General features: G+C 43.5%; 1 protein-coding gene and 1 long non-coding RNA gene across 2 annotated transcripts in view; one reads left to right on the top strand and one right to left on the bottom strand.

Annotated features, from left to right (window-relative positions):
• The first annotated feature begins 651 nt into the window (after positions 1-651).
• The window catches only part of LOC105486594 (uncharacterized), a 72,916-nt gene continuing 52,986 nt past the window's right edge, over positions 652-20,581 (top strand). The window contains exon 1 of the long non-coding RNA XR_011607999.1: positions 652-914. This is a non-coding gene — a long non-coding RNA (uncharacterized lncRNA). The remainder of the gene's footprint in view (positions 915-20,581) is intronic.
• Positions 7,458-8,585, bottom strand: LOC105486705 (uncharacterized). The gene is given in 6 exon segments (XM_011749731.2): positions 7,458-7,582; positions 7,585-7,633; positions 7,635-7,904; positions 7,907-7,988; positions 7,990-8,026; positions 8,204-8,585. Coding segments are annotated over 6 exon segments (945 nt in total).

Below are 20,581 nucleotides of genomic sequence, written 5' to 3' on the forward strand. Positions count from 1 at the left end.
GTAAGACAGGGTCTTGCACTCTTACCCAGGCTGGAGTTCAGTGGTGTGATCTCAGCTCACTGCAACCTCAACCTCGTGGGCTCAAGTGATCCTCCCACTTCAGCCTCCTGAGTAGCTGGGACTACAGGCACACACCACCATGCATGGCTATTTTTTTTTTTTTTTCATTTTTGTAGAGATAGGGTTTGTTCATGTTGCCCAGGCTGGTCTTGAACTCCCAGGTTCAAGCAATCCTCCTTCTTCAGGCTCCCAAAGTGCTGGGATTACAGGCATGAGCCTAGGGTCCATCTTAAGACTTCTGTATTTCAGAATTCTTCCAACATCAGTTTGATGGGTGTGTGTGTGTGTGTCTGTGTGTGTGGATGTGTGTGGAGAGAGAAAACGTGTGTGATCTGAATGTACTGGCATTTGTGTAGGACACCCTTTGGGGATTCTGGCTATGCCTATATAACAATTTCTCCTTTGTGGGAAGAAAGCAAGGGTAACAGGCTGTGACTGTGCGTTTTGTTCTTCAGCAAGGAAGAGCCAAGCACCGCATGACTCTCATAGAAGATGGACTTTGCAGACTGCAAAAGGGGAAAGGAAAGGGGCGTGTGATGTTTGTAGGTGCCCTGGGAGAAAGTCCCTCTTTGCCTAGAAATTATTTAGGCATCCCTTTATAATACTTCTGGCAGAAAAGAAAGAAAAATCTACTTCCTGAATGAGATAAGGATGCTTTTCATTGAGTGTCAGTATTGAGCCAGCCCCAACTGAAGTGAGAATTGTATTTGGATGTCACTGTGGACCCACCCCCTCAGTCCTAGTAAAACCAACACAAGGGGTTGGGACTCTCTCCGTGCCCTACTTGAAATGGCTGCTGGTTGTTGAACTGGCCTTTGGTGGCTGGCACCCATCTGCTATTGTCCCTAGAAGAGGTAAGTATGGTTCTGGGTCCCTGGCTGCTTGGGGCAGGGATCACTGAGGATGAGATCCGGATGTTCCTTGTCACCGATGCTGTAGGAATTAAAGTCTTTACAGCCCCTTAGCCCTGACATTTCCATCTCCTTGAGCTGAAAATAATCAAATTGAGGCTGACAGGGGAGTCTCCCCAGTTCCTGTGAGTGAGCCTCCTCCATCTGGGGGACACCTGCACACCCGCCAAGTGCTCTGACCTGGGGACAGTGACAGTGTTGTGGTGAGGGGGACCCAGACCTGCCCTTCAAGAGCCTACCTTCTGTCTGGGGCCCAGGTAGATGGCTTGCTGGGGAGGGCCACCGTCCTGGGGCCGGATAGGGTGGAGGGTCAGGAGAGGCCTCACAGGGAAGACTTATGCTACAGAGGGGTTATTTTCCTCAGGACTTAACAGGAATAAAACACCTAAGCTAAGTTTTAAAGTAAAGCCGGGTGCTCACGCCTGTAATCCCAGAACTTTGGGAGGCCGAGGTGGGAGGATTGCTTGAGCCCAGGAGTTCGAGACCAGCCTGGGCAACACGGCTAGATCCTGAAAGTTAGGAAAGTTAGGCTGAGAGGGTCGAAGCCCAGCCCCCTTCGTGCTCAGGCCACCCCTGCGCCCTGGATGGGGCTGCCTGGGGCCGGGGGCAGGGTCTGGAGTGGGCGGCAGTGGACGAGCTGGGGCCAAGGTGAGCCCAGACCTTCTTGCGCGCCTCTGTCTGGACATGGCCCCGCTATGGCAATGATTTCCAGTGCCTACAGGGGCAGGGCTGGAAGCACAGAGAGGTGCGGTGGGGGACCGCGCCCCTTGTCGGCGTCAGGTGTGGGGTGCAGGATGCCTTTGCAATTTCACAGCGTTTATGATTTATAGCCGGGGAAAGTGAGTCGGAGTGGTCACTAAAGAGTAGATTAATGATTCCATCATCACACATCTTAGGTTTTTAGCTTTCTGGAAACGAATGTTCTTTCCTTTAAAACATGACGGCTGGCCTTCTCTGTGAACGGCTGGTCTTCTCTGTGAACGGCGGGCCTCCGAGCGTTTCCTCTGGAGCTGGTTTCTGGTGCTGGTGCGCCTGTGAGACAGGTGGAGGGGCTCTGCGGCTGATCTGCAGCTTCCAGAAGCAGACCTGTGTGTTTTTCCATTGGATGTGACGTTCCATAACTAAGGGATTAGTGGACCCTTTATTGTTCTCAGTCTTCCTAAAATGATGAGAGGAATTCCTCCTAGACTCTAGAAGATGCTTTAGAATGAGCTAGAGAGATTTTAAAAAATAAGCTTGATGAGGCTTTACAAAAAGAAAGATCAATGGCCAGGGCTTATGTGCCATGTAAATTGACTTGAGACAAGCTAGCCAACAGCCATACTCATTCAAAGATGAATAAAGAGAAAAAGAAAATACACTGTGTGTCCTGGGAAGAACTTCTGGGGCTTAATGGAAATTAGGAATTACCCTGATAACTAAGAGAAGGTTTACTGATAAGATTATAAAATAAAATCTCAGAGGAAAAAGAATAACTTATCTTTGGAAAAACACAAGAAACCATGAATAAAATGCATTAAAAATTCCTATAAGTATTGTGGCACTAAAATTTTAATTAGAAAATTGGCAGAGCAGTGTGCTGGCAAAAAAAAAATTAATTAGCAATTAATTACATGCTTCTAACTTAATCTACATTTAATTTCTAATTAAAATTAGGAAAAAAATGCCCACAAATATATCAAGCTAATTTTAGCCTCCTATCTGCTGGAGAGCATGTACAGGGCTTTGAAGTAAACAAATTCTGCTTGCAGCCAACTTATCGTGTAAATTTGAATTCAAGAAAATAATATTTACATGCATGCAAGAGCCTGAATAGTTTTTTATCTCCAAGCTCTCCCTGAAGCTTTCATAACTAGCTGATGAATGCATCAAGGAAATGTCAGAGAAGCCATTGGTGAAGGTTCAGTGATGTAAGTGAGTAATCAGAGTGTCCCTGAGCCTCCCCTCCACCCCGCTCTCCTAAATCTACTAATTTACCTCCTCCAAGCCTCTTATGTCCACCTCTACCCACTCCCCGACTCCAAATCCAAGCTGCAAACTGCTAGATTTTTGAGACTTCTGACTAGTCTCCACGGTCTTTCTCTGACTTCAGTTGGGGAAGAGAAGAGTAACACACAGGCGTGAACACATCACTCCAGCCTGGAATGCCTCTGGGGCTCCCCTTCCAGCCCTGGGGTGGGAGCTCCCCTCCAGGTCTTGTTTATCCTTGGTGCTTCTGCTATCTCCAGTGTTCTCCCTGACCCCTGTCCCCTCCCTCCACAGCAGCCATTTCCCTGGAGAAACCTCTCTGCCCACACACAGCCCATGCCAGTCTCCACTCTTCCAGCAGCTGGCACTGGGCCAAGTGGTCGTGCATCTGAACCATGGCCATCCTCCTCATCTGTCCCCGGGCATGGGGAGCAGTCTGCTCATCATCCTAGCCTTAATGTAGCCCTTGGTCAGTATGTAGTACCTGTTCAGTGGTGTTTGTTGAAGGAATGAATGAATCCTGCGGTGCTGTGTTGCGGTTGTCCACAGGCTTCCCAGGACTCCACCCCGCTGGGCCTGCGTTTTGCTGTTCCTTGAGTTCTCTGCATGGATTGAGTGTGCACCAATGCTGTGGGACACACCAGCCACACTGAGGTCTGGTGGGCAGTTTGGGGATGAGCAGGTCCCATCTTGACCTCATCCTTCAGTTGGAGGGCTACCAGCGGCATGAAGTTTTCTCTAAAATCCCGGGGTTGGGGTGGGGAAGGTCTGATTTCTTTCCTGCTCCCTTGGAGCTTTCTGCAAAGCCTCAGTGTAATACTGCTCACTGAATTGTATATATTTTAATGTGAATTTGTGCCTCATTTTACTGCCCCCTGCTTTGTACCACCCTTCAGGGGTATATGCAGACACCAAGGGGATGCAGAGAGGGCTGCAGCGGCCTTTCTGGAGAGAGAGACGGCAGCTGAAGCTGAGGGCCAGCTGGGGCAGCAGGGTGGGGCTCTAATCTGTCTCTGCAGAGTCGTCCCCTGTTCAGCCTGCAGGGCAGGGAGGCTGCAGAACATTCTTTTCCAGGAGGGAGGTAGGTTTATTGACCTTCAGGTTCCTGGAACTCTGTGATAGATCCCACAGGCTGGAAAGTGTGGTGACTTGCCCTCAGGGTGCTTGCAACTTAGAGAGAATGGGGAGGAGGAGAGGATCCCTTGTGCTCTAGAAGGCTATTAACATTTCTGTCAAATGCTCTGGTAGAGGCAGGTTCAGAGGTCCAGGAGCACAGAGAGGAGGAATACTTTTTTTTTTTTTTTTTTGTTGAGACGGAGTCTCGCTCTGTCGCCCAGGCTGGAGTGCTGTGGCTGGATGAGAGGAGGAATACTTTACCTCTCACTATGAGGGCTGGCTGGGGAGGCTTTGTGGAGGACACGGCACAAGGCCAAGAAAGAGAGAGATGAGAAGAGACAAAGGCCCCAGCAAAGGTGGAGGAGCCAGGGAGTAGTCCTATGTTGGGAGCACAGTGTCCCAGAGAGTGGCAGGAGGTGACTCCGGGTTGCAGCAGATAAGTTGGGGCCTTTAGTGCTGGCCTAAGGAGGCTGAACTTTCTTCTGTGAGTAGAAGAGGAACAGGTGAAGATATTCTACCTGACGATGGAGTAATGGCTGCATCAAAGAGAGGAGACCTGCGGAGAACCATGATGAGTTCATGCGCGAGGGTGGTTGAGGGCAGGACCCTAGGGCAGGAAAGAGCTTTGGGGAGCACAGCGAAGGCTCCCCCTCACTCTAGAGTGAATGACTTGGGAGGAGGAGGCGGCTACGCTGAGCAGATGCTGCAGTCTGAGCTCAGCCCCTCCCCTTGCCAAAAGACAAATGAAACTTCTATGACTTCATCTTACTCAGAAACTCTGAATCTTTCAGGAGTAGTAGACACAAATTTTCCCCTGTCTGTCCCTGTGCCTTTCATACAGATGCAAAAACATGAATCCAATTTGTGCTTGAGAAAGGTTTGTTCAAGGAGCAGACAGATCCTATAACTTGCAAAATTGATGAGTTTGGGCTAACATCACTGGGTTGCTGCTCTGAGAGTTCTAGAAATGCTATAAAAAGACAGCTTAGAAAAATGGTGGAAACAGGCTCTGGAGCCAGCCTTGCCTGAGTTCAATTCCCAGCTCTACCACTTAGCAATTGTGTGACCTTGGGCAGTTACTTAGCCTCTGAGTGCTTCAGCTCTTTCGTGTATACAGAGCAACATAATAGTATCTGTCTCCTACAGTTAGTTCAGTGATTAGAGCTGGGCCTAATCAGCACTGTGTATAGAAGTTGGTTTTTATGTTTGTTTGCTATTGCTGTAGAATTCAAACAGTTCAATATCAACAAAACCAAGGTAACAAAGGGGAATTGAAAAGAAAATAATTTAATCATAAATCCAGGCACAAAGCTTGTATATAAAATTAAACATGAAAAAAAGCCTTGGCTAGTAAAAACAGAGTTTCTGGCAGAAGCATTATTTTCCATTGTAAATACCATGGTTATTAAGTCCTTGTGTGATTTTTTGGCATCTTTTCATTTTTGGAAGATATTTTTAATAGTTTTGTTTCCTTCTGACTACCCTTACATGACTTCATAGTGCTATGTAGGGGAAATTATGGGAGTAGAGAGGCCTTAATATAGAATATTAAATGCATGGTCTCAGAGTGTTTTAACAATGTTGTCACGGGAGTACTCAGAATGCTGTTTCTAGTGAGTTTTTGCCACACTTACAAGTTGTGACACTTTCCAAGCAAAATATTACATTTTAGAAAGTCATAAGGAAGGAGTCATGATCTGGATCATATTTTACATTATATTATATGTGTCTTTTGTTTTTATAATTTTATTTACTAACTCTGACTCTTATAATAAAGAAATTTTAGCACACAGTGAATATCTGGCATATTTGGAAGGGTGCATTTGGTAAGCCATTTTGGACTACGTAGAGCAGGGGTCTGCAACCTGTGGGCTCATACTGGTCTGTGGCCTGTTAGGAACTGGGATGCACATCATGGGGTGAGTGGTGAGTGAGCATTGCCACCTGAGCTCTGCTTCCTGTCAGATCAGTAGTGGCATTAGATTCTCAGAGGAGCATGAACCCTGTTGTGAATTGCACATATGAGGGATCTAGGTTGCACGTTCCTTATGAGGATCTAACTAATGCCTGATGATCTGAGGTGGAACTGTTTCATCCTGACCCATACACCCTGCCCGTGGAAAATTGTCTTCCATGAAACTGGTCCCTGGTGGCAAAAAGGTTGGGGACTGCTGACTTAGTGTAATTGTGACATAAACAAAGAACATTATTCCTATGATTTTATTTAAAATATCTGGCTCTCATATCACTGTGAATATGATCTATTCAGACTATGAAAGAGTTAAGGTTAACATGAGATTGAAAATTTACTTCATTATAAAATTTGGCTATGTTTACCTGCTTTCTATGAAAAAACTCAGATTAACCAGATATATGATTCCAAATATGTAGGCAATGCCCTTAGATATGCAAAAGTCGATTTTTGTAATTGCCTTACTCTTGGTTGGAACTGTAGACACGTCTTTGCCTTGTCTACAGTCCCACCCAGTGGCAATGTTATTTATTTTATTTTATTTTATTTTTGAGACAGAGTCTCACTCTGTCATCCAGGCTGGAGTGCAGTGGCACGATCTTGGCTCATTGCAACCTCTGCCTCCCAGGTTCAAGCAATTCTCGTGCCTCAGCCTCCAAGTAGCTGGGATTACAGGTGAGCACCACCATGCCTGGCTAATCTTTGTATTTTTAGTAGTGGCAGAGTTTCACTATGTTGCCCAGGCTGGTCTCAAACTCCTGGACTCAAGTGATCCACCCGCCTCAGACTCCCAAAGTGCTGGGATTACAGTTGTGAGCCATGGTGCCTGGTCCCACTGTCAATTTTAAAGGGCTGTAAGTCCTCTCAGGCAAGCACTATGCTGAAAGTTTTGTTGCCAGTGCTATTGTTAATCTATTTTTCACCAATCTGATCTGCTCCATTAGCTTCAAAAGACACCTTTTCATTTGTTTGCGTTTGTCTTTGATGGCCTTCTGCCTGCCACAAGCAATCCTCTAGAATATGGGCCCGTGCTTGGCTTTTCTACACAAACACGAACAATCTTAAATTACTGGGAGACATTCATCGCCTCCTGCCAACTAGAGAGAGAAGAGGCGCCTCCTGGTGAGAGTTGGACCTTGAGCTCCTCCCGGCCTTCCTTGGGCCTTGGTCCAGGAGGTTATGGGAAGAAACTGGTTTAAAGCTGACCTCATGGGTTCGCTATTCTTATGTAACACTTAGGAAGAGCAGAGACCCACGCGGTTCAGTCCCAGAGCAATGTTGTGGTCAACAGAACACAGTCCAGCTACCAAGAGTTATTTCAAAATAATTCAAGTTCTTTGTTTATATTTCTTTTAATAAAAGAAAAAAGACAAAAAAAAGGAAGGGGTGGCCGAGCTGGAAACCTGGCTTTAAGTCCCCTTTGTTTCCCCTCAGGGGTCCCTCAGGTGGGCGCCTGCTTGGAAACCTCTCCACCCCTCCAAACACCCCTTTCCTCCCTGAGTGTTCATTTGTTGATCCAGATTCTGAATAAATGAAGTTGCACAGAATCTACCTGGCAGAAAGGAAACTGCCTCGAGGCCAGGGCTGAGGGGAGGCCCAGAGCAGAGCAGAGCAGGTGCGCGACCTGCAGTGAGCAGGGAGGGCAGGCTGGGGACGCTCACCTCCCAGAAAGACTCTGCTCCCCTCAGCCCTGAGACTCCAGGCTCCCCTGTTCCGCCCTCCCGGAGACCCTGCCGGTCTTCCCCGCCGGGCTCCCTGGAAGCTCAAAGCTCGGGGAAGGGGCGGGCTGCGTCCTCAGGACCTTTCTCAGCAGCCACAGCAGCACATCCCAGCACCTCCTCCAGGAGCCCCGCCACCTCCTGCCACCCGGGCTTTCCCCGGGCTTTCCCCACAGCACAGCGTCCCCTCGTCCCCTCATGGCTGAAACAGTTGTCCCCGCAGACAGTGCAAAAGGGAAGTCTGTTGCGTTTCCATGCAAGCTGTAGGGCTCTTAGAGCTGCTGGGGGAGGAAAAGAAAGAAGAAGAAGAAATACAGTAAGTGTGATGTGGGTACAAAGAAACCAACATGGAGCTTCTGTGGGCCTAGACAGGAGCCCCGGGACAAGTGCACTGGGCCTGCGTCATCGCCAGGCTTCTGCGGGCTCCAGACCCTCCAGAGGACCCCCTCCCCACCCACCTCCCACCCGCGGCCCTCCCGAGTCTCCCTTCACCCCCCTCCTAACCACCGAAGCCCTCCCGAGGCCCCTGGGCTCGTGCTCCTCTGAGTTGCCTGCAGCTGAATCCAGGTGCGGCCTGGGGCTAGTTTCCGGGGGGTCGTTCCCAACCAAGGGGAAGAAGGCCTTTCGTGAGCATCTAACGAGTACATCCTCACTTCGTCTTCTCATTCTGTTCACCCAGCGCCTGTGACCTGGACCCAGTCCGCGGCGCACAGACCCCGGCTCTGGGCACCCCTGGTGAGGGCCTTCTGCACCACAGCTCCGCACAGCACCAGCCAGCTCGCTCCTGCAGCTTCAGTTCTTTTGTTGCAGTCCTGACGGGTCAGTCACCTGAGCATCCATGCTGCCAGGTGACAAACCCAGGCATGCAGAGATGTAATCCTTTACCCAGGGTGACACGATGTGGAGCTGAATCCAAGTCTGGGAGTCTGGTGACCGTGTCTGGGCTCTAACCGCGCAACCGCCTCACAGTGAAACAAATTGGGGACTGGCCTTTTCCTGAGTGGCCTTAGGAAGGTGCAGTGGCCTGCAGCCTCCTGTCCCATCCCCGCCATTGACAAGTACATCGATGTCCCACAGCTGTGCCACTAGAGGCTGTTTGACTGTGGTAGTTCACATGTATCTGCTTAGTCCTCTTTTGCCAGACTGTGTGCTTTGTGTGCCATTTCTAATTTAAGTAAAAATCTGGACATTCTTGGTTATCCCACGTGGAGTAAGGACTGAGCAAACTCACATCCATCACCCTGGCCAGGGCCTGAGAGCAGCAGCCTCTCGGCCAGGGGCTCTGTTAGGAGGACTCTGGGCGTGGGGGGAAGGGAGGGAGAAGGCCTGTTACTAAGAGTTAAGGACCAAACAGTCAGCAGGCCCAGGAACCCCAGCGGAGCTCCACCATAAGTGAATGTCTAGTTCGACTATATTTTCTTGTAGAATCATTAACTCCAAAAAAATTGAACTGAATCATGTACGATTCACAAACACACGACTTTACCATCTCACCAGAAACACTCTTACCACAAGGACGCTAAGTCGGTTCTGTAAAATGTGGGCTACATGATGTACCGCACAGCCTTGCAGGCTCCTGTTTTTCTTTCTTTTTCTCTTTCTTAGGATTAGAATGGGTACATGTAAAGTACTTAGTGTAGGAGGTGGCAGAGAGAGTAGATACTCAATAAATAACAGCAATCATAAGTGTACAAAGTGGGCCATGTGCCTGGCATTGCCCCTCACCCCTGCCTCCCCTTCTAAGCAGCCTGTTGAGCACTTGGTAATTCCTCACTTGAAAGAGATTACAAAGAGGTTTGTTTGGTTTATATTTAAATTTTTTTTTATTGTGGTAAGATGCACATAACATAAAATTTGTACATTCACATTGTTGTACAACCTCATCACCATCTATCTCCAGAACTTTTTCATCATCTCAGACAGAAACTCTGTCCTCATTTAACACAGACTCCCCATTCCCTCCTTCCCTCCCATCCCTATCTCCTGGTAACCACCATTCTACTTTCTGTCTCTCTGAGTTTGAGTACTCTAGGTATAGGCTATAAAGAGGTTTGATCAACACAAACCATAATAAACCTTAAACCTATAGAATTTAATTAAAGGGTTGGTTTCTCCCATGTCTTCACACAGCTATCACCCTTCACAAAAGTTTCTAAATCAAAGAAGGAAAGTAGGGACTCCTTGTCTTGGGTCTGCAAGACTTTCCCAGCCGTGAGATTGCTCACTGGCCAACCTTGAGCCTCTTAGCTTCAGATCTTCCACTGCTCCACTGTTTCCTCCCAGTTCTTGCTGCTCATCCAGATGCTGCAGAATCAGCCACTTCCCAAACTTGGTGCCACTGGGAAAAGGTGCTCAGTTTTTCCCAGCCTTGCTACCATTTTTTTTTTTCTGTTATTCCTCCCACAGGACATAAGCCTGTACTCTCTGGGTAACAGAATGTTCTTTTACATTGTCCTCAGTTAAACCCTGGTCAACCAGTGCTTCCCTGAAAGTGACCAATTAATTCATCCAAGGACCAACTATCAGAAATACACTTGCTAGAAATCATCATTTATGATTCAATTTCCAAGCAAATCAGGAATTGTGGATCAAGAGTGTGTCCGAAGTGTGATGTTGAATTGTTACAGTCAGGTCAGACCTCTCATCTGATGCCTGCTGTAATATTATTCCTAGTATTTGCCTGAGAATGGAAGCTTTCCACTTAGTTACAGGAGTCAGACTTCCACCTCCTCCCATACTTTGTAGCAAAGGCAGAAAGAAAGAAGGAGGAAGAAAGGAAGAAGGAAAAGAAGGAAGGAAGAGAAAAAGATGCCCTATGGCAAAATCCTGTGACGAGATTTCCATTTTTAGCAATAGCCAGAAAAACCAAACCAGTGTAGAACATCTAACAATGCTGGATAGAATATTTAAAATAAATCTTTAAAAATGCGTTGTTAATCATATGTGAAAATAAAGAATGTCTGAAAAGCCTGGAAGTGATGAAGAGGTTCAAAGCTGGAAACAGTAAGTGAAACTGGAAAGATAAGCAATTGTCATCCAGTTTTTGTCCTGGGAGTAGGGCGGAGGACAGGCAATCAATATCCTCTTTAGAGGGAGGGATCTGAAGCTGGGCTTTTTACAGCAGCTGGATCTAGAGCTGGGATGTGCAAACTACAACCTGTAAGCCAAACGCAGCCTACTACCTGATTTTGTAAAGTTTCATTGAAACGCAGCCATGTCTTTCCTTATCATATTATCTGTAGTTGCTTTTGCAAAACGAGGGCAGAGTTGAATAGTTGCAGCCGTATGGACCACAGAAGAGAATAAATTTACTACCTGGCCCTCTATAGAAAAAGTTGACTGTGATTCTTGAGTAACAGAGTAGGAAAAGACACTTGCCTGAGTTGGTTTTGGTTTTGAGTGGAGGGAGGGAATAAAGGGAAAAAACAATCAATCCTTAGAATCAAAAAGTTCAATAAAACTGAGAGAAGACATTACAAACAAACCAAACCAATGCCAAAAGTGAAAGAAGGCACAATTACAAATAGAATTATAATTCTATTTGTAATAATAGAAAGGTAATAAAATAGAATATATTGAACAACTTTATGACAATCAATCTGGAATCAGGTGAAGTAGAAATATTTACAGGAAATATAAATTACCAAAACTGACTCCAGAAGAAATAGTAAGCCTGAATCATCCTATGTTTATGAAAAACGTGAATCTTCAGTTAAAAAATATCTGTCCTTAAGAAGAACACCAGGCTCAGTTAGTTTTTTTTTTTTTTTTTTTTTTTTTTTGAGACTGAGTCTGGCTCTGTCGCCCAGGCTGGAGTGCAGTGGCTGGATCTCAGCTCACTGCAAGCTCCGCCTCCCAGGTTCACGCCATTCTCCTGCCTCAGCCTCCCGAGTAGCTGGGACTACAGGCGCCTGCCACCTCGCCTGGCTAGTTTTTTGTATTTTTTAGTAGAGATGGGGTTTCACCGTGTTAGCCAGGATGATCTTGATCTCCTGACCTCGTGATCCGCCCATCTCGGCCTCCCAAAGTGCTGGGATTACAGGCTTGAGCCACCGCGCCCGGCCCGCCTCAGTTAGTTTTGTGTGCCAGTTTGAATTCTCAGAGCTGAAAATTCCAATCTTACATAAAGTCTTTGAGAGTTTTACAGTAAGACTAGAGAACCAATTCATATAACAAAATCAACTCAAAATGGATGAAAAATCTAAACGTAAGACCTGAAAGAGTAACACTTCTGTTTAAATTTAACTTTAAATGGTCACACATTTAAATAGTGGCTACCATACTGGACAATCCCGCTCTGAAATCTAGAGGAAATGGGAAAACTTCTTGCCATTGGTATTTTGTTGCCATTGCTTTTTGATATAACCCCAAAACACAGGCAACAAAAGCAAAAATAAACAATTGGAATTATCAAGTTAAAAAGCTTATGCACAGGAAAGGGAACAATCAACAGAGTGAGGAAACAACCTGCAGAATGGGAGAAAATATCTGTGAACCATACATCTGATAAGGAGTTAATATAAAAATATATAAGCACCTGAAAGAACTCAATAGCAAGGAAACAAGTAATCCAATTTAAAAAATTGGGTGAAGGACCTGAAAAGACATTTCTCAAAAGATGGCATACAAATGGCCAATGGGTTTATTAAAAAAATGCTCAACATCATTGATCATCAGGGAATGCAAATTAAAGCCAGGATGAGATATTACCTCACATCTGTTTGGATGGCTATTATAAAAAATATAAGAGATTAAAGAATGTTGTTGAGGATGTGTGGAAAAGGAAACCCTTGTAAACTGCTGGTGGGAATTTAAATTAATACAGTCATTTTGGAAAACAGTATGGAGGTTCCTCAAAAAGTTAAAAACAGATCCCAGCACGGTGGATCATGCCTGTAATCCCAGCACATTGGGAGGCCGAGGCGGGTGGATCATGAGGTCAGGAGCTCGAGACCAGCCTGGCCAATGTGGTGAAACCCTGTCTGTACTAAAAATACAAAAATTAGCTGGGCATGGTAGTCCTAACTGCTGGGGAGGCTGAGGCAGGAGAATTGCTTGAACCCGGGAGGCAGAGGTTGCAGTGAGCCGAGATCGCACCACTGCACTCCAGCCTGGGTGACAGAGCAAGACTCCATTTCCAAAAAAAAAAAGAAAAGTTAAAAACAGAACTACCATATGGTCGAGCCATTATGTTTGTGGATATATATACAAAGGAAATGAAATACTTACATTGAAGAGGTATCTGCACTCCCATGTTCACTGCAGCATTATTATCCATAACTAAGATATGGAAACAACCTAACTGTCCATCAACAAATAAATGAATAAGAAAAATATGGTATATATACACAACAAAATACTATTCAGCCTTAAGAAAGAAAGAAATCCTGTCATTTTCAAGAAGGATAAACCTGGATCACATTATGCTAAGTGAAATAAACCAGGCATAGAAAGACAAATGCTACAAGGTCTCACTTATATGTGGAATCTAAAAGAGTTGAACTCACAGAAGCAGAGAGGTGGTTACCAGGGGCTGGAGAGTAGGAGACAGGGAAGATATTGGTTAAAGAATGTAGAATTTCAGTTAGACAGGAGGAATAAGTGAGAATTCTATTGTGCAACATGGTGATTATAGGAAACAACAATGTATTATATGCTTAAAAATTGCTCAGAGAGTAGATTTTAAATTTTCTTACCATCAAAAAAGATGTGTGAGGTTAATTAGCTTGATTTAGTCATTTCACAATATATATATATATTAAAACATCATGTTATATACCTTAAATAAATATACAATTTTGTCAATTAAAAAAAGTAAAAAAGAGAAATAAAGTTGGAGTGAAATAATTAGAAATATAATTACTCATAGATACATTATTGTCTATATGCTAAAAACCACAGAATTTACAATGAAATCATTAAATTGATAAAATATATATATATCTGTTGTTTTCTGACTTTTTAATGATCGCCATTCTAAGTGGCGTGAGATGGTATTTCACTATGGTTTTGATTTGCATTTCTCTAATGACCAGTGATGATGAGCTTTGTTTCATATGTTTGTTGACTGCAAAAATGTCTTCTTTTGAGAAGTGTCTGTTCATATCCTTTGCCCACTTTTTGATGGGGTTGTTTTTTTTCTTGTAAATTTCTTTAAGTTCTTTGTAGATTTTAGATATTAGCCCTTTGTCAGATGGATAGATTGTAAAAATTTTCTCCCATTCTGTAGGTTGCCTGTTCACTGTGATGATAGTTTCTTTTGCTGTGCAGAAGCTCTTTAGTTTAATTAGATCTCATTTGTCAATTTTGGCTTTTGTTGCCATTGCTTTGGGTATTTTAGTCATGAAGTCTTTGCCCATGCCTATGTTCTGAATGGTATTGCCTAGGTTTTCTTCTAGTGTTTTTATGGTTTTAGGTCTTATGTTTAAGTCTTTAACCCATGTTGAGTTAATTTTTGTATAAGATGTAAGGAAGGGGTCCAGTTTCAGTTTTCTGCATCTGACTAGCCAGTTTTCCCAACATCATTTATTAAATAGGGAATCCTTTCCCCATTGCTTGTTTTTGTCAGGTTTGTCAAAGATCAGATAGTTGTAGATGTGTCGCATTATTTCTGAGGCCTCTGTTCTGTTCCATTGATCTATATCGCTGTTTTGGTACCAGTACCATGCTGTTTTGGTTACTGTAGCCTTGCAGTATAGTTTGAAGTCAGGTAGCGTGGTACCTCCTTCTTTGTTCTTTTTGCCTAGGATTTTCTTGGCTATGTGGGCTCTTTTTTTGGTTCCATGTGAAATTTAAAGTAGTTTTTTCCAATTCTGTGAAGAAAGTCCATGGTAGCTTGATGGGGATAGCATTGAGTCTATAAATTACGTTGGCAGTATGGTCATTTTCACAACATTGATTCTTCCTATCCATTAGCATGGAATGTTTTTCCTTTTGTTTGTGTACTTTCTTATTTCTTTGAGCAGTGGTTTGTAGTTCTCCTTGAAGAGGTCCTTCACATCCTTTGTAAGTTGTATTCCTAGGTATTGTATTGTCTTTGTAGCAATTGTGAATGGCAATTCACTCATGATTTGGCTCTCTGTTTGTGTATATTATTATTAATATACTATTACCTTATTAGTGTATAGGAATGCTTGTGATTTTTGCACATTGATTTTGTATCCTGAGACTTTGCTGAAGTTACTTATCAGCTTAAGGAGATTTTGGGCTGAGACGATGGGGTTTTGTAAATAAACAATCATGTGATCTGCAAACAGAGACAATTTAACTTCCTCTCTTCCTATTTGAATTCCTTTATTTCTTTCTCTTGCCTGATTGCCCTGGCCAGAACTTCCAATACTATGTTGCATAGGAGTGGTGAGAGAGGGCATCCTTGTCTTGTGCCGGTTTTCAAAGGGAATGCTTCCAGTTTTTGCCCATTCAGTATGATACTGGCTGTGGGTTTGTCAAAAATAGCTCTTATTATTTTGAGATACGTTCCATCAACACCTAGTTTATTGACAGTTTTTAGCATGAAGGGGTGTTGAATTTTATTGAAGGACTTTTCTGCATTTATTGAGATAATCATGTGGTTTTTGTCATTGGTTCTGTTTATGTGATGGATTACATTTATTGATTTGCACATGTGGAACCAGCCTTGCATCCCAGGGATGAAGCTGACTTGATCGTGGTGGATAAGCTTTTTCATGTGTTGCTGGATTTGGTTTGCCAGTATTGTATTGAGGATTTTCACATTGATGCTCGTCAGGGATATTGGCCTGAAATTTTCTTTTTTTGATGCTGGCCTCATAAAATGAGTTAGGGAGGAGTTCCTCTTTTTCTCTCATTTGGAATAGTTTCAGAAGTAATGGTACCAGCTCCTTTTTGTACTGCTGGTAGAATTCGGCTGTGAATCCGTCTGATCCTGAGCTTTTTTTAGTTGGTAGGCTATTAATTACTGTCTCAATTTCAGAACTTTTATTGGTTTATTCAGGGATTCGACTTCTTCCTAGTTTAGTCTTGGGAGGGTGTATGTGTCCAGGAATTTATCCATTTCTTCTAAATTTTCTAGTTTATTTGCGTAGAGCTGTTTATAGTATTCTCTGATGGTAGTTTGTATTTCTGTGGGATCAGTGTTGATCTCCCTTTTATCATTTTTTATTGTGTCTGTCTGATTCTTTTCTCTTTTCTTCTGTATTAGCCTGTCTAGCGGTCTATCTATTTTGTTAATCTTTTCAAAAAACCAGCTCTTGGATTTATTGATTTTTTTGAAGGGTTTTTCGTGTCTCTGTCTCCTTCAGTTATGCTCTCATCTTAGTTAATTCTTGCCTTCTCTTGTTTTTGAATTTGTTTGCTCTTGTTTCTCTAATTCTTTTAATTGTGATGTTAGGGTGTCGACTTTAGATCTTTCCTGCTTTCTCTTGTGGGCATTTAGTGCTATAAATATCCCTCTAAACACTGCTTTAACTGTATCTCAGAGATTCTGGTACGTTGTGTCTTTATTCTCATTGTTTCAAATAACTGATTTGTTTCTGCCTTAATTTCGTTATTTACCCAGTAGTCATTCAGGAGCAGGTTGTTTAGTTTCCATGTAAGTGTGGAGTTTTGAGTGAATTTCTTAATCCTGAATTCTAACTTGATTGCACTGTGGTCTGAGAGACTGTTTGTTATGATTTCCTTTCTTTTGCATTTGCTGAGGAGGGTTTTACTTCCAATTATGTGGTCAATTTTAGAATAAGTGCTATGTGGTGCTGAAAAGAATGTATATTCTGTTGATTTGGGGTGGAGAGTTCTGTAGATGTCTATTAGGTCCACTTGGTCCAGAGCTGAGTTCAAGTCCTGAATATCCTTGTTAATTTTCTGTCTCGTTGCTCTAATATTGACAGTGGGGTGTTAAAGTCTCCCACTACTATTTTGTGGGAGTCTAAGTCTGTTTGTAGGTCTCTAAGAACTTGCTTTATGAATCTGGGTGCTCCTGTATCGGGTGCATATATATTTAGGATAGTTAGCTCTTTTTGTTGCATTGTTCCCTTTACCATTATGTAATGCCCTTCTTTGTCTTTTTGATCTTTGTTGGTTTAAAGTCTTTTTATCAGAGACTAGGATTGCAACCCATGCTTTTTTTTTGCTTCCCATGTGCTTGGTAAATATTCATCCATTGCTTTATTTTGAGCCGATATGTATCTTTGTATGTGAGATGGGTCTCCTCAATAAAGCACACCAATGGGTCTTGACACTTTATCCAATTTGCCAGTCTGTGTCTTAATTGAGGCATTTAGCCCATTTACATTTAAGGTTAATATTGGTATGTGTGAATTTGATCCTGTCATTATGATGCTAGCTGGTTATTTTGCCCGTTAGTTGATGCAGTTTCTTTATAGTGTCAGTGGTCTTTACAATTTTTTTTTGTAGTGACGGGTACCAGTTGTTCCTTTCTGTATTTAGTGCTTCCTTCAGGAGCTCTTGTAAGACAGGCCTGGTGGTTACAAAATCTCTCAACATTTGCTTGTCTGTAAAGGATTTTATTTCTCCTTCACGTATGAAGCTTAATTTGGCTGGATATGAAATTCTGGGTTGAAAATTCTTTTCTTTAAGAATGTTGAATGTTGGCCCCCACTCTCTTCTAGCTTGTGGGGTTTCTGCTGAAAGATCCACTGTTAGTCTGATTGGTTTCCCTTTGTGAGTAACTTGACCTTCTCTCTGTCTGCCCTTAACATTTTTTCCTTCATTTCAATCTTGGTTAATCTGACCATTATGTGTCTTGGGGTTGCTCTTCTCGAATAGTATCTTTGTGGTGTTCTCTGTATTTCCTGAATTTGAATGTTGGTCTGTCTTATTAGGTTGGGGAAGTTCTCCTAGATAATATCCTGAAGAGTGTTTTCCAACTTGGTTCCATTCTCCCTGTCACTTTCAGGTACACCAATCAAACCTAGGTTTGTTTTTTTCACATAGTCCCATATTTCTTGGAGGCCTTGTTCATTCCTTTTCATCTTTTTCCTCTAATCTATCTTCAAGCTTTATTTCATTAAGTTGATTTTCAATCCCTGATATCCTTTCTTCTGCTTGATTGATTCTGCTCTCGATACTTGTGTATGCATCACAAAGTTCTAGTGCTATGTTTTTCAGCTCTATCAGGTCATTTATGTTCTTCTCTAAACTAGTTTTTCTAGTTAGAATTTCTCTAACCTTTTTTCAAGTTTCTTAGCTTCCTTGCATTGGTTTAGAACATATTCCTTTAGCTCAGAGGAAGCCTACTTCTGTGAATTCATCAAACTCATTCTCCATCCAGTTTTGTTCTCTTGCTGGTGAGGAGTTGTGATCCTTTGGAGGAGAATAGGAGTTCTGTTTTTTGGAATTTTCAGACATTTTGTGCTGGTTTTTCCTCATCTGTGTGGATTTATCTACCTTTGTTCTTTGATGTTGGTGACCTTTGGATGGGGTTTTTGTGTGAATGTCCTTTTTGTTGATGTTGATGCTATTCCTTTCTGTTTGTTAGTTTTCCTTTGTTAGAAGGAAAAATGTCAGGTCCCTCTGCTTCAGGTCTGCTGGAGTTTGTTGGAGGTCCACTCCAGACCCTGTTTGCATGGTTATCACCAGCAGAGGCTACAGAACAGCAAAGATTGCTTCCTGTTCCTTCCTCAGGAAGCTTTGTCCCAGATGTCACTAGATGCCAGCTGGAGCTCTCCTTTATGAGGTGTCTATCGACCCCTGCTGAGAGGTGTCTCTCAGTCAGGAAGCACGGGTCAGGGACTCACTTGAGGAGGCAGTCTGTCCCTTAGCAGAGCTTGAGTGCTGTGCTGGGAGATTTGCTGCTCTATTCAGAGTTGGCAGGCAGGAACGTTTAAGTCTGCTGAAGCTGTGCTCACAGCTGCCCCTTCCTCCAGGTGCTCTGTCCCAGGGAGATGGGAGTTTTATTGATAAGCCCCTGACGGGGACTGCTGCCTTTCTTTCAAAGATGCCCTACCCAGAGAAGAGGAATCTAGAGAGGCAGTCTGGCTACAGTGGCTTTGCAGAGCTGCGGTGGGCTCTGCCCGGTTTGAACTTCCCTGTGGCTTTGTTTACACTATGAGGAGAAAACTGCCTACTCATGCCTCAGTAATGGTGAATGCCCCTTCCCCCACCAAGCTCAAGCATCCCAGGTCAACTTCAGACTGCTATGCTGGCAGCGAGAATTTCAAGCCAGTGGATCTTAGCTTGCTGGGCTCTGTGGGGGTGGGGTTCGCTGAGCTAGACCACTTGACTCCCTGGCTTCAGCCCCTTTTCCAGGGTAGTGAGCAGTTCTGTCTCACTGGCATTCCAGGTGCCACTCGGGTATGAAAAAAAAACTCCTGCAGCTAGCTCAGTGTCTGCCCAAACAGTCACCCAGTTTTGTGCCTGAAACCCAGGGCCCTGGTGGTATAGGCCCCTGAGGGAATCTCCTGGTCTGCAGGTTGTGAAGATTGTGGGAAAAGCATAGTATCTGGGCTGGAGTGCACCATTTCTCATGGCACAATCCCTTGTGGCTTCCCTTGGCTAGGGGAGGGAGCACCCCTTGTGTTTCCTGGGTGAGGCAATGCCACCCTGCTTTGGTTTGCTTTCTGTGGGCTGCACCCAGTGTCTAACCAGTTCCAGTGAGATAAGCTGGATTCCTCAGTTGGAAATGCAGAAATCACCCGCCTTCTGTGTTGATCTCACTGGGAGCTACAGACCAGAGCTGTTCCTATTTGGTCATCTTGCCAGCCACCTCCATAATCATATTTTTCTAATTAATAATATAAAATATGCAATTGCATATATATATTTGGCTGGCCATATATGTGTGTGTGTACATATATATGTGTATATATGTATGTGTATATATATGTACACACACACGCATAGAGAGATGGACCTATTTCTCCGTGGCCAGCCAAATACGAGTACTTTCTTTTCAGCCTATATTTCAGTTAATACTGGTAATTTATCTTTTCTCAGAAAAAAATTTCGATTTTATTCAAGTTTTCTTATTGCCAGATGGCCTAACATAATAGTCCCTTACAATTGCTTTCTTTGTGTTTGGAATAAATTTTCCTTTCTGATTTCTAATTTGGGGATTGGTTTCTCATTTTGTTATTTATTCACTGGCTCATTCCATAAATAAGTATTGAAGGCTTAACATATAGTTATTATTGTAGGTCTTTGGAATTTTGTGGGATTTATTGTCTAGTTGGGGAGAGATAGACAAGGACCAAGTGCCTTAGTCCATTTTGCATTGCTGTAAAAAAAAATACTTGAGACTGGGCAATTTATAATGAACATAAATGTATTGGCTCACAGTTATGGAGGCGAAGTCCAATATCAAGACACTGGCATCTGTTGAGGGCCTTCTTGCTGTATCATCCCATGGTAGAAGGTGAATGGGAGAGAGAAAGAGAGACAGAGTTAAACATCTTAATACCATTGCAATTGCAATTAAAATTTCATCATGAGTTTTGGAGGGGACACATATTCAAATCATATAATTCTATTCCTGGTCTCCCAAAATTCATGTTGTTCTCACATACGAAAGACATTCATTCTATCTCAGTGGCCCCCAAAGTCTTAACTCATTCCTGTATCAACTCAAAAGTTCAAAATCCAGAGTCTCATCAAAATTAGACATGAGCAAGACTCAAAGCATGATTCGTCCTGAGGCAAATTCCTCTCCATCTGTAAGCCTATGAAATTAAACAAGTACATGCTTCCAAAATACAATGGTGGAACAGGTATAGGATAGACATTCCCATTCCAAAAGGGAGTAATAGAGAAGAAGAAAGGGGTAACTGATCTCAAAGAAGTTCAAAACCCAACAGAGTGAACAGCATTAAATCTAAGACTTCAGAATAATCTTTGACTTCATA

This window comes from Macaca nemestrina, chromosome 9 (genome assembly GCF_043159975.1).
Source record: "Macaca nemestrina isolate mMacNem1 chromosome 9, mMacNem.hap1, whole genome shotgun sequence".
NCBI classification, from domain to species: Eukaryota; Metazoa; Chordata; class Mammalia; order Primates; family Cercopithecidae; genus Macaca; species Macaca nemestrina.